The sequence below is a fragment of the Leptidea sinapis genome, chromosome 20 (genome assembly GCF_905404315.1).
Source record: "Leptidea sinapis chromosome 20, ilLepSina1.1, whole genome shotgun sequence".
In the NCBI taxonomy this organism is placed as follows: domain Eukaryota; kingdom Metazoa; phylum Arthropoda; class Insecta; order Lepidoptera; family Pieridae; genus Leptidea; species Leptidea sinapis.
This window is the reverse complement of record NC_066284.1, coordinates 7,206,503-7,219,558: the sequence shown is the minus strand read 5'-3', so window position 1 is coordinate 7,219,558 and position 13,056 is coordinate 7,206,503. Positions and strand designations below refer to the sequence as shown.

The 13,056-nt window shown below is 33.6% G+C and overlaps 2 protein-coding genes across 2 annotated transcripts; one reads left to right on the top strand and one right to left on the bottom strand.

Moving 5' to 3' along the window:
- Window positions 1-917: 917 nt before the first annotated feature.
- On the bottom strand, window positions 918-1,471 carry LOC126970203 (multifunctional methyltransferase subunit TRM112-like protein). The gene has a single exon (XM_050815987.1). The coding sequence runs from the start codon at window positions 1,306-1,308 to the stop codon at window positions 931-933; it is 378 nt and encodes a 125-aa protein (XP_050671944.1). The 5' UTR covers window positions 1,309-1,471; the 3' UTR covers window positions 918-930.
- Window positions 1,472-5,228: 3,757 nt separating this feature from the next.
- Window positions 5,229-11,565, top strand: LOC126970136 (DIS3-like exonuclease 2). The gene is made up of 4 exons (XM_050815874.1): window positions 5,229-5,250; window positions 5,345-7,694; window positions 10,424-10,682; window positions 11,038-11,565. Coding segments are annotated over exons 1-4 (2,811 nt in total). The 5' UTR covers window positions 5,229-5,249; the 3' UTR covers window positions 11,239-11,565.
- The last annotated feature ends 1,491 nt before the right edge of the window (window positions 11,566-13,056 follow it).

Sequence of the window (13,056 nt, the reverse complement as noted above, 5' to 3'; positions counted from 1 at the left end):
CTCAAACAGTGGGCTCAGTGGAAGAGTGCTCTCACGGAATGTGAGAGGTTGCAGATTCGAGTCCTGCATTGTTTATAAATTAATTTGTGTAAGTAAGAAGTGAGGGTTATCACCTTAAAAAAATATTATTTTATATCTGATTACACTAAAATGAAACTGTAGGATGTAGAAAGGATGAAGGATTTTGAAAAGATCAGTAGTCTGTCATTTGCAGGCAAAAAATAATATTATTATCATTGTATTGCCTCATAAGAATATCCCATAGGACATATTATTATAAAAATAACATTAGTATGTGAGGATTGTTGCATCTACTGTATTGTACTATCTGTATGTACTCAACAACTATCACTATATTTTTACTTATTAATTTACATTTTTTTGACCTCATGTAAGACATAATATGGTAATTGACATTTGAGTATTTTTATTGCATCACTTTATGTATATTGTAATAGAAATTATTTGTAAATCTATTTGAAAATAAGAACTTGTAATACCATTCTGTTTTTAAAAGAGCAACCTTAGAGTTTCTTGGTTATTCTTCTCTAAGAAAATATTCCTTCTAAATGAGCTGTATGAAAAGTAAGTATTTATGTAACTATAAGTCTATTAACCAATCCTAATATGTCAGGCTTATTTTTTTGTGATGTCAGCTACCTAATGCTCTACATTAGTTCATAATTGACTGCAATCTTAATTAGCCTTTAATGACCTTCTTTAATGTTTTGTTATTTGTAAATAGATGGACTATTAGAAGCAATGATAACAAGCCTATTTAAGCAAATAATGGAATACTTATGGCTTAAAAACATTTAAGAATTCCGGTTGAAATCAGTGCCTAAAAATTGTGATAAAAATATTTTAATATTGTGTGTAATCTTGTGCTGACAATAAAGGTGAATAAAATACAGAAAATCTACATAACATTTATTGTACTTCGGCTTCAGTAAGTAACATATTTGGAATTCCTTTTGTAATTGGAAATTGTCTGCCAGATTCAGGGCATGTTAAGTGGCCTTCATCTATTTCAACTTCAAGAAGCACTCTGTGTACCTTTTTTAAAAAGTCATTATTATCATGAAGCTTGCTTTCAACTGTCTGAGGTAATCCATCACTATGACCTATGCTATCAGCGGCTTTCCAAAAAACTTCCCAATCTATTTTGGGTATAATACGCACAATAAAATCTGGATTAAAATCGACCTCTGTTACTTTAATGTTTGTGGCACTAATTGCAAGTGGATATCCAGTTACAACACCCTTTAAACATTTGGAAGTAAGCATATTATGTGTTATTAATTTCATTTTGTATATATTTACTCGTTAACCTCCTAGTACGGGTACTTTTAATAGCTTATTTACATATTATTAATACTTATTTTATTAACACAACATGGTACATAACCAAAAAGTTATTTTTTCAAAAGTTTATAAATTATGGCTCGGCTCACGGTTGTCGAGTGTCGACTTGGTTATTATTATATGGCTCCGACGACTGGATGTTGATGATTCTGCCAACATCAGGGTGGAGAGGATAATTCGCTTATTATGTTCAATGATGAGTTATTCTGAAAGACAAAACTAAGTAAAAACAAATGTTCAGTTGTATTAGCTATGGTTTCCTATTGTGGAATAAAGAATAGGGACTACAAGAAGTAGTACGATTACTTTTAAACACACAATATATCTAATCTAAATTAAATTTGTAACCAAAATTTATGAACGATGCGGGACTCGAATCTGCGACCTCACGGGTTCCGTCCAAGCGCACTTCCATTGAGCCAACCGTTGGAGTGGGCGTCGGTTGAAGTCCCGCAACGTTAATAAATTTTGGTTACAAATTTAATTTTATTATTTCTAGCAGTGAGGGATTTTAAAACTGAGTTTACATATATAATTTAGGTTTAAATAACTTTATACTCATTAAGACCTATTGTCACTTACATGAGAAATTAATATTTTACAAATTAAAGTAGGTACTTAACAACAATGATTTTGGTAGGTACAGAATGCCATTCAATGTTAGGCAAACAGATAAGACATGAAACAACCTACATATGTTATTGAAACATTTCATAATTATTGAGTATGTGCCTTTGAAGGCTCGCCTTAAAAGAAGTCGATGTTTTGGCATTTCTTATTTCTGAGGGCAGGTTGTTATATATCTGAACTCCCTCAAAGGTTATTGTCTGTTTTCCATAATTACTTCTCACCATTGGCAGCTCAATATGACTAGCTCTTCGTGTAACAGTTCTGGTTAAATTCCTTTTTTAAAGAAGGATTTGTTAGTGTGAATTTTTTTATTAACCTTGTAAATGAGTAAGCATGTAGTGTGTGTGTATAATTGTCTGATTGTCATAATTTTTGTTTCTGTATAGATTTTTTCAGTTGAAGTTAAGTAGGGATAATGAAACAGTAGCTTTACTAGTTTATTTTATATATAATTTATTAATCTTAATTAAAAAAAATATTACCTTGTTAGTATTTAATCAAATTTGAAGGGGAGGGAAGAGTGTGCATGCAAGTGGGAACAGTTGTGTCTAATAATGTCGAAAAGAAAGGTTGAAAGTTCAGCAAAATAAATTTGTAAAGAATGTTTATGAAAGATGAATGGCGGAAGGAAAAAAGAATAAAGTGAGTAGGAAAAGTAGGTTGATGGGGCGAGGGATATCCTTACGTAGAAGTTTATATAAAGGAACTAACAAATAGGGGCAATGGAAAAAAATATGTGCTAGAGTACCTTTTACCTCGAGGCTTGTGAATGTGTCACATACAGAAATGACTATGGTCCCTTACCTAGAAGCATGAATACAGAAGTGGACAGTTAAATTTGTTTTTTTAAGCTATTGCATAGCTTCTATCGCGTGCCTTGAGCGTGGAGACCGAATCCAGAAATTGTGTAACGAAAATAACGTAACACTTACTTACAAGATGTATATAGATATTTCGGCACGGTCATTACAGTTGCTGTGGAACAGCGGTTATCACGTATGCTTTTTGTGCAGAAGGTCCCAGGTTCGAGCCTGGGGTACATCTTGATTTTTTTTAATTTCTTTATTTTTTTTATCACGTTTTTTTAATTTTTATTTGTATGATAAACATTTTTATTCGGTTTCACCTGTCCCGTTGTCTGTCTGTAATCAAATCTTATAAGTTAAATTTTACTCACTTTGCTTTTTTAAAAATTAATTTTATCAAAAAAAAATACCGCATAAATAAAATAAATAAATAATTATAATTGCAGAAGTTGATAAAAAATGCTATGCAATAGCTTTACCGCGGCAGTCCCCGAGTGTCACACGTCTTTTATTTTTTTAATGGAAGAGATAAGCTCCAAACTCTTTTGAGAGGATTAAATTAATTGAAATTGTTAAAGGGTTGATTACTTACAATATTAACGCTATAGAAGTAGCGTCGGTAACTTCACTACAAATAGAAAGGACAAGCGCTATTCAACTAGGGCTGAGATAGAATGGGACAAAGCTATTGGTCTTGCATCTCTATCGCGTAACCCATATATTTATTTGGCCTAATGTCAACTTTGGGACAAATAAACAAAGATCTGTCATGTCATCGAGCTTGCGAATAGTATTTTTGTGATTTTTTTGTTTTGAAACATATTTGGTGCGAGGTACGGATGCCTTTCAACTTATTAAAGGTAATTCCATTGTTGGGTGTTTTGTCTGGTTGCCAAAGCAGTAGTGAATGTAAAAATCCAGGAGTTAGCTTCCACACGTCAATATTGCTGTGTACCTAACGTTTTCAACATAATTTGTAACAAACTCGTATCTAATAAATTTTATATGAAATGTTGTTTCCAAAAGTATTGATTTTTTCATCCATAGTCTCTTATTTTCAGTAAATTTATCGTAATCAAAATAAACATAACATAAAACAGTGAAAACTAAAATGCTGCCATAACATAGATATAGTTTTACCCAAGATATATGGTAATGATTTATATTATTCCTTATTTTATTCAACTTTATTAAAATAACATACAACAGGTTTTTATTTATTTACAACTGTATATTTGTATGGAGTAAGGAAATTAGATCGACATTTGTACTTTTTCTTGTGATTGCTAAAAAGAGTCAGAGTAAATCAAAAGAGTGCTCGGCAACGTCAATTACTAAATAAACAGTTCCGATACATATGACAGGTAGCAGTTTTTTGTTTTAAAATAGTATTGTTTATTTATTTATTTATTTATTAAGGAAACAAACAGATACATCACTATAGTACAAATAAAGTTAAATAAATATACAAATTACAATATTGGATATATCCTAGAATAGTTTCACTGACGACACAAAAGAATACAATTTTACATACATGACAACAGAACGATAAGATAAGTAAACAATATAATATTTAGGCGAATGCACAGTATTATATAAATAAAGACAAAGACAGGGATATAATAATGAATAAAGATACAAGGTTTAAGGTAAGGACAGTAATTGTTGTTTTAACTTAGTTTTAAATGCAGCAGTAGAGGAGTGCGAAAACAGGTGAGAATCCAGTGATGAACACATTCTGTGAAGAGGCGCGTGAAACTCAATATTGGTTCTAGGAGTCGGTAGGTTGAAAGTTCTGTGCGTGCGTAAAGACCTGGCAGGAACATTGAATGGCAAAAGCTCGAGAAGTTCACGACAAGCTAGTTCATTCACACATATTTTTCTTAAGGTGACAGTCTATTAAGTGATGTCTTTGGCTAAGTGAAAGTAAATTGTATGTATTTAAAAGTTCATTGTAGTTAGCCCTACCACAATTCATACGATAGTTTAAAATGTATATAGGCATATTCTTATAGATATATAATAATTGTATAGTATTACATTTAATTACAAAGCGGACGGAAAGCACAGGGTTTCCTAGTGAGCCATCCAAAGGAATTAATACATTAAAGTGGCTCTTAGAGGCTCCTAACGAAAATCTCCCGATCGCTTTTTTGCTTTAGGTAATTATTCATATTTTATTTATTATTTATTTATTAGGTATAGTTTTTATCATCGAAATCCGAATATTAAAACTGGTAAAATAGCTTGTCGTATTATTTCAACCCGATACTTTTCATTCGCTGCATAAAAACCATTAAGTTCAGCCATTCATTTGTTCGATGATTCTATGAATTATCTCTTCTTACGAGCTGTTTCTCTGTACTCTGTAGTCTGTACGTCATATTTGTTTACTATTTAAGATTAAGACTGAACGTAGTGTTTAAATTCTCTTTGTGTGAGATAAGTAAGGAAAAATAGACTCAATACCATCTAAATATTTATATTTATACTATATTCGGAATCAATGTCTTAAATTTAAAATTTAAGTTTTATTTCAGTGTCCAGTGAATTGAACATGTCTACCAAATCAATTAGTGTCGTTTCTGATGTAAACCATACTCTTATGGTAAATAGACCATCAACGTCGTCAGCTGAAGCTTTGTGTTCGAACATGGAAAGTTCTTCAATTAATGAACCAGAAACACTACTGATAACAAATGGCGATGAAAATATTGAAACTGGGACTTTGAAACAGAAAAATTTTCGTAAAAAGAAGAAATTAAAGAAATTGCAAATACCTAATACAGTACAGTCTCAAACACACCCCTCACAAATAAGTACACATAGTAATAGTACAATTAATAAGCTTTCTTTGGATCAAGATAATGCGAATAATACAAGGTACCTTGAAAATGTTTCACACCATCCTCAATTCAGAGTTACTATGCACTCACAACATATGTTTAATAATCATCGTTATTCATTTAGTGCTCCCACTACGCCATTAGTTCTAGGTAACCAAATTTTCAATCAGGTTCATCCATCCACTGCACCATTCCCACAATATAATTTGCCTTCACCAAATTATTTACATAATCTGATGCAACATCCCTTGATAAATCAATCTTATCGTCAAAATGTCATTAGAAATTTATTTCCTATAGTGACGAATGGTTATCAACACCACAAAGAAAAATCCAATGCTTCACCAAAACAAAACAAAAAAAAGGAGCAAAAGAAAGATGAATATAAATATAGCTTGTATATGTTGAAAGAGGATGTGGAAGTAGGGCTAAAGAATAAGACACTCATTGAAGGTGTGTTAAGGATAAACCCAAAAGCTAGCAACTATGCCTATGTTTCTAGTTATGACCGTAGTGAACAGGACATTTGTATCGATGGTTTAAAAAATAGGAACCGTGCATTAGAAGGTGATATTGTTATTGTCTCATTAGTTGATAGTGATTCTGAAGAAAGTACAGATGGTGACAAGAGGAAAAGAGGAAAGGTTGTTTATATAAAGGAAAAAATACATACACGAACATGTATTGGAACAATGAAGCTAATGCCAGATAAAAGTCGCCAGAGAGCACTCTTTATTCCTAGAGATTATAGAATCCCGAGGCTAAATGTTGCATCAACATTTTGGCCGAATAATTTTTATGAGGATTCAAAGAGATATGAAAATACCCTTTTTATGGCAAAAATTTGTGATTGGTTCGATACAAGATTTGCTATAGGTAAAATTCTATGTAATATTGGAGAATCGGGTGATATGAAATCAGAAACTAGAGCTATTTTAGCTCAAACAGAATTGGATATAACACCATTTGGTCCTGATGTAAAGCACTTGTATCCAAATTTAGACTTTGTAATCTCAGACGAAGAGCTAAATTTAAGAGAAGACTGTCGCAAGCTATGTTTATTTAGCATTGATCCATTTAATTGTCGTGACATAGATGACGCTGTATCTTGCAGACAACTTGAAAATGGAAACTATGAGGTTGGTGTGCACATATCAGATGTATCTTATTTTTTAACAGAAAATACAATATTAGATGAAAAAGTTGCTGAAAAAGCAACTACCATTTACATGGTTGAAAATGCATATCATATGTTACCTGATGAACTCTGTATGTTGTGCTCATTATTTCCTGGTGTTGATAAGCTTGCGTTCTCTGTTTTTTGGGAGATAACACCTGATGCTAGAATAGTGAATACTCGTTTTGCAAAAACTGTTATACAATCATGTTGCCAACTTGCATATGATCATGCTCAAGCCATTCTTGAAAACAAAGCTGATGCAAGACTGAATTTTCCTGAAATATTTAATGAGTTTCAGTTTGATGATATTGCTGAAACAATTAAAACTTTGGGCAGTTTGGCTGCCATATTAAGGAAAAACCGTTTCAACAGTGGTGCATTGAGTATAGACCAACCAAAAGTTTCATTCCGCCTCAGTCCTTCGGATGGTCTACCTGAATCTTTTTCTATTTATGAGTCAAAAGAAAGTCATCAATTGATCGAAGAATTTATGTTACTTGCCAATATAAGTGTTGCACAAAGAATATATGATGATCACCCAAAACTAGCATTCCTAAGATGCCATCCTCAACCAAGTGTTTTTATGCTGAAGGAATTAGCAAAGTCGCTGAAACCTATGGGCATTGATCTTCAAATAGACACTGCTGGGGATTTACAGAAGTCATTGTTGGCTTACATAGGACCTGATGCTGATAAAGGCAAAGCACTGGTTTTAAGCATGTTATGTACTAAACCGTTGGCAAGAGCTAAGTATTTTTGTGCTGGTGGAGATGAAGGAGACTTCAACCATTATGCCCTTAATGTGCCATTGTACACTCATTTCACGAGTCCCATCAGAAGATATGCTGACATTATGGTGCACAGGTAAGCATTAAAATATAAATACAACATCATCATAGATAAATACTAAAAAAATATTTATTATATTCACTGTTTCCCACAGTGTAATTTGTGCTTCTTAAAGTTATATTATTGTATCAATTTTATTTTTATAAGTTGCTTATTTAATTATTTTATTTTTACTAGCTGATTACTTTTGTACTGCTATATAAATTAATAGAAAATTAATTGATGAAAAAATTTTTGGAGCATAAAATCTATTCTCAGACCTACCAAATATACATATGAAATTTCATAGAAATCTATCATTCCGTTTGGGAGGAGTATTTTTTTTTAAATAAGCCCCTCTTATTTAAAAAAAATACTCCACACAGTCAAGAGGCTGATGGGGAGTGGTGAGGCAACAGCTCATGGACATCCGCAAAATCATCCCGCATTGTGGGTGGCGGTGATCACTTAACAACAGGTGACCCGTACGCTCGTTTGTCCTCCTATTCCATAAAAAAAAAAACCAGGAGTCAAGAGACCACCTGTGTGTGTGTCCACCTTTAAGGTGGAAGTATGCTCATTTCTTGAAGCTAAGGTGTAGTATCGGTTCTGTAAAGTGACTGCAAGAAATTTCTTCTTTCGCACGGTCGTGGAATGGCAGACATCAACGTGATGAGGGTAGTATTTGGCATTTTGACGTAATTTTCGTCTGTGGCATTCGGCCGCTGTTATCAACCCGAACAATCTGAGCACTCCCCGTGATAAATGCGGTAGAAGATGCAGAGAGATCCCACATCTCTACTCAACGCCAACATCTACATCGACTCTATTCTCTCATCTAATGTTACGATCCTATAAATTTAGCACAATGCACATAAAGAAGTCATCCTCTAGTTGTCTTATAATTCTTAAAAAAAATTTTTGTAATTTGGTTCCTATTACATTATTATAGACACTAATAATTTAACCCTCCCATATACCCCTAGAGAGTTCATTCAATTTCAAATATTTTTTTCAGTCAAAAACTACCATCTATTACAAAACGAATACCAAACTCGGGCTTTTTTTTTTCATCAAAAATATGTATAAAAAGTAATATTGTACAATTAAACCAATTATTTAATAGCCTGAGGTTGGTCGCTCACATTACATTATCAAGAATATATTGAGAAGCAACAGTCAAGTTGTTAATTTCTTAAAATTTTGCTCTCAATGATTCTTTAGGACCTAGGTTAAAAATGGCGCGGATGGCCCTCTTCTGCAGCACAAATATTGTATTAATATCGGCAGCCTTAACCGGTGGCAATATACCATAGGACATAATACTAGTCGTGCCGTATCTATATCAGTTAATTGTCTAATCTTTTTAACCGCTTATGCTGCAGAACTAAGTCTGTTCGCCAATCCTTCAAAATAGCCGCCCGATTGTAATTATACATTATAGTATAGAAGCTCGAGCATTTATTTTTATGGTGGACGAGGACAAATATGCGTACGGATCAACTGATGATAAGTGACCAGACTTGACGGCGTCATAATTAGTCATAAACTATATTCTCTGCCTAAACACAGGCTACAGTTCCCAGAGTGGTTGGAATCAAAAATGAAAAACGCAAGTTTTGCCTGGAGGCCGTTGAAACGCCTCTACGTCTTCTCTGGTTGCGGCCCACTTACCCATAAGCCTAACACCAACCTTCCTCCCAGTTGATGTTTGTAATAGTCGCGTCAAAAAGACTGCGGTTCGTAAATGCGGCACAGCTTGAAGACGAACTATAAGTATGAGTGGCGAACACAATAGTTCCATTTTGGGCGCGGTGTTACTGTCTCATCAGATAAATAGCCACCCTTTCCAAATAATAATAATCAGTCCTCAACGCTTTTCAACTTTATGTTTTCGTCATGTCAGTGTAAGTTTTAGAAATTTTATCTGTATTTGGCAATTAGGCAGTGCCTATCTCGTTATCAACCTGAATGACTATAGCACTAGTGTATTTAATTTTGTTCAATTTGTTTCCGTTATTTTATAACCAACTTCTATTGGACATCCACTCGTAAATTTTTCCTTACGCTAGGTAGGTAATACCTGCGGTAAGCAATCTTTGCATCTTTCTTCTTCTTCTTTAGCCGATCTCAACTTCTACGGTGTAGGCCTCCTTCAGCTTATGCCATCTTTTCCGGTCTTGAGCAGTTTCCAACCACTGTGTTCCCGCCAGTCTTTTGATTTCGTCGTACGAACGCATCTATAGTCTTCCTCTCGGGCGTTTCTCACTCCACGGTCTCCATTCTATCACTACCTTGCACCACGAGCATGCTTGCGGGCGACATGGCCAGCCCACTCCCATTTCAATTTCGCAACACGTTTGGTTACATCGCTCACTTTGCTTTCCTCTCTGACCCATTCGTTTCTTTTACGGTATCTCAGTGTAACTCCTACCAGTTTTCTCTCAATTGCCCTTTGAGCCACCTGAAGTTTGTGGAGGATCTCCTTAGTAAAAACCCAAGTCTCAGCCCCATACGTAAGCACGGGCAAGATACTGGTCGTGAATACGAGCTTTTTGATCGGCACTGATTTTCATGTTGAACGCGAACTTGAGTTTGGAGTACGCTGCACACGCCAGTCTAATGTGCCTGTCCATTTCGTTAGCCTGATTGTCCTTTTCCATTACAATATTTGCATATTTCAAAGCTAAACTACGACTAATTAGATCCACAACCTACCTTAGAAAACCAGTTCACTCGCAATAAGATACCGTCTCTATTCACAGGTTGCTGTCAGCTAGTTTAAAATATCGAGAAGTGCCTTCTTGGGAGATTGATTATGTTAGATCAACAGCAGCACAGTGTAATAAACAGAAATATAATGCAAAAAGAGCAGCTGAACTATCAACAGAGTTGTACCTGTTAAAATATATAGAGTTGCATTCACCAGTTGTCACGGAAGCTGCGGTAATTGATGTCAAAGAGAAACACATTGATGTAATCATAACAGCAATGGACCTCAACAGAAGGATTTATTTTAACAATGTGAGTGAATATAATATTTCTTATTTCTAAAAATGTATTTGGCAACTGCAAGCCTTACCAGTGAAAGGCTCCTTTCCACAGGATGCTGGCTAGATTATGGGTACCACAACGGCGCCTATTTCTCCCGTGAAGCAGTAATGTGTAAACATTTTTGTGTTTCGGTCTGAAGGGCGCCGTAACTAGTGAAATTACTGGGCAAATGAGACTTAACATCTTACGTCTCAAGGTGACTAGCGCAATTGTAATGCCGCTCAGAATTTTTGTGTTTTTCAAGAATCGTAAGCGAATCAATTATCATTATATTATGTTATCATGTTTATTCAATTATTTTTTATTATTCTACTATATGTTGCAGGACTTCCCTGGCGAGTTCAAATGTATCAAGAATGACGCGGGTCTGAAGTTATCACAGATGGAGTTGACATGGCACGCCACTGATAAATCACCGGAAGTGAAACAGTGTATATGTGTATTCTCTACATTGAAAGTAGAAATGCACAAAGGTGATGAAATGGTGAAAATTGAAACAAAGCTCGTAAGACCAGATCAATCATGATCAAATCAATTTACATGATTTTATATTTTGATATAATTTTACCTTTATACTCCTTTACACAATTATTTTGCACAAATAAAATTTGAAAAACAAAATTTTATGTTAACCGTGGTTAGAGCACCGACACGGAACGCTGGAGGTCGTGGGTTCGAATGCCGCATCGTTCATAAAGTTTTGTTTTTCAAATTTTATTTGTGTATAGCTGACCCGGCAAACGTTGTTTTGCCATATAAAGTATAATTCATGTGATAGTTTTATAAGTAATAAAATATTGCCTATATTATAGCCTGTACATCATTTTGTTCTATTGTCAATAGTTTTTGCAGCGCACGCAAAAATAGGTTTTCGATTTTACACCTTGTGTTACAAAATAGCATTTTTATTACGGATCCCTAATTTTGAAAAAAAAACATAGCCTAAAGCCTTCCTCGATAAATGGACTACCCAACACTGAAAGAATCATTCAAATCGGACCAGTAGTACCAGAGATTAGCGCGTTCAAACAAACAAACAAACAAACACTGCAGCTTTATAATATTATTTGTGTATGAATCCTAGAAGTGAGGGCTATCACTTTAAAAACATAACATATTGTTTACAATTATTTTGCTTATTTTCTATTGAGCAGAAAGCATAATATATAAGTGTATATACTGTAATATTATATAACATTTAAGAAAACATTATGTATTTTTTGCATTATTTGTACCCGTAAGTTTCTAAGAAAACTAGAGAAAATTTGGACTTGTTTGATATCAAATAAAACGGTTGTATTAGATTTAGTAAGAAGCACATGAATGGGGTATATGATTTTGTATACATGTACTTCACACACAATATGCTTAAACAATCATAACATTTAGACATTCTTAAATTGCGAATAGTATCACTTAGTAATACATCATTTTAGTGGTTCAGTTACTTACTCATTGGTATTGTTAATTTATATTGTGCTTGTGATGTTTGACACTGATATAGTTTGTAGCGAAATAGCGGCACTCAGGCCAGATTATAATGGTATCTTAAAATTTTGACTTGAACATTACTCATAGATAGTATAATATATATATTTTATTGCGTTCTGATGCAATACGTAAATTAAAATGTTTAAGATGTGCATTCCCTTAAAACAACAATTTTAATGTATATATTTTTTTAATATTGAATTTTACTAGCATAATATTAGTGTGTGAGATTTATGTGGATTTAATATATATTTAATAGTGCAACTTTTTAATGAGATTTTAAAATTATTTAACTCTTGTATTTTATGTTAAAGGTTGTTTTTGTGTGCTGTTTTTATATTTGTATATATGTGTGTATTAACTGCATAATCTTAACTCTGCGTACCGTAGACGATTGTCTTAATTATTTAACACGCCTTCTTTTGTTATTAGGATATGCTATTTTCCCTGAAACTTATAATACAATAAAAATTCTGTACAAATTAGAACAAAGACAATGGGATGTTGGCATACAAAAGTGAACGGAAAAAGTACGTAATATTGAAGTGCGCAGAATTGCTGTTTTTTAAATTTTATCAAACATATCAAATTATGGACAACAACATTCATATTGAATGAAAAAATGAATATTATTTTCGGGCAATATATTTCGGCTATTCAAACGCGTGACGTCAGAATCTGTCATCAATCTATCTATAATATGCTATTAAATGTATGGCTGGCTTTTCCTTCGGTTATACTGCGAAAGAAATGTTGGAGAATTCTTATCCGGAACCTGTGTTTTTTTGACTTAGAAATGCCTATAATATTTGCTGTACAAATAATTCAGTCAATGACACATTATTGCATCCGA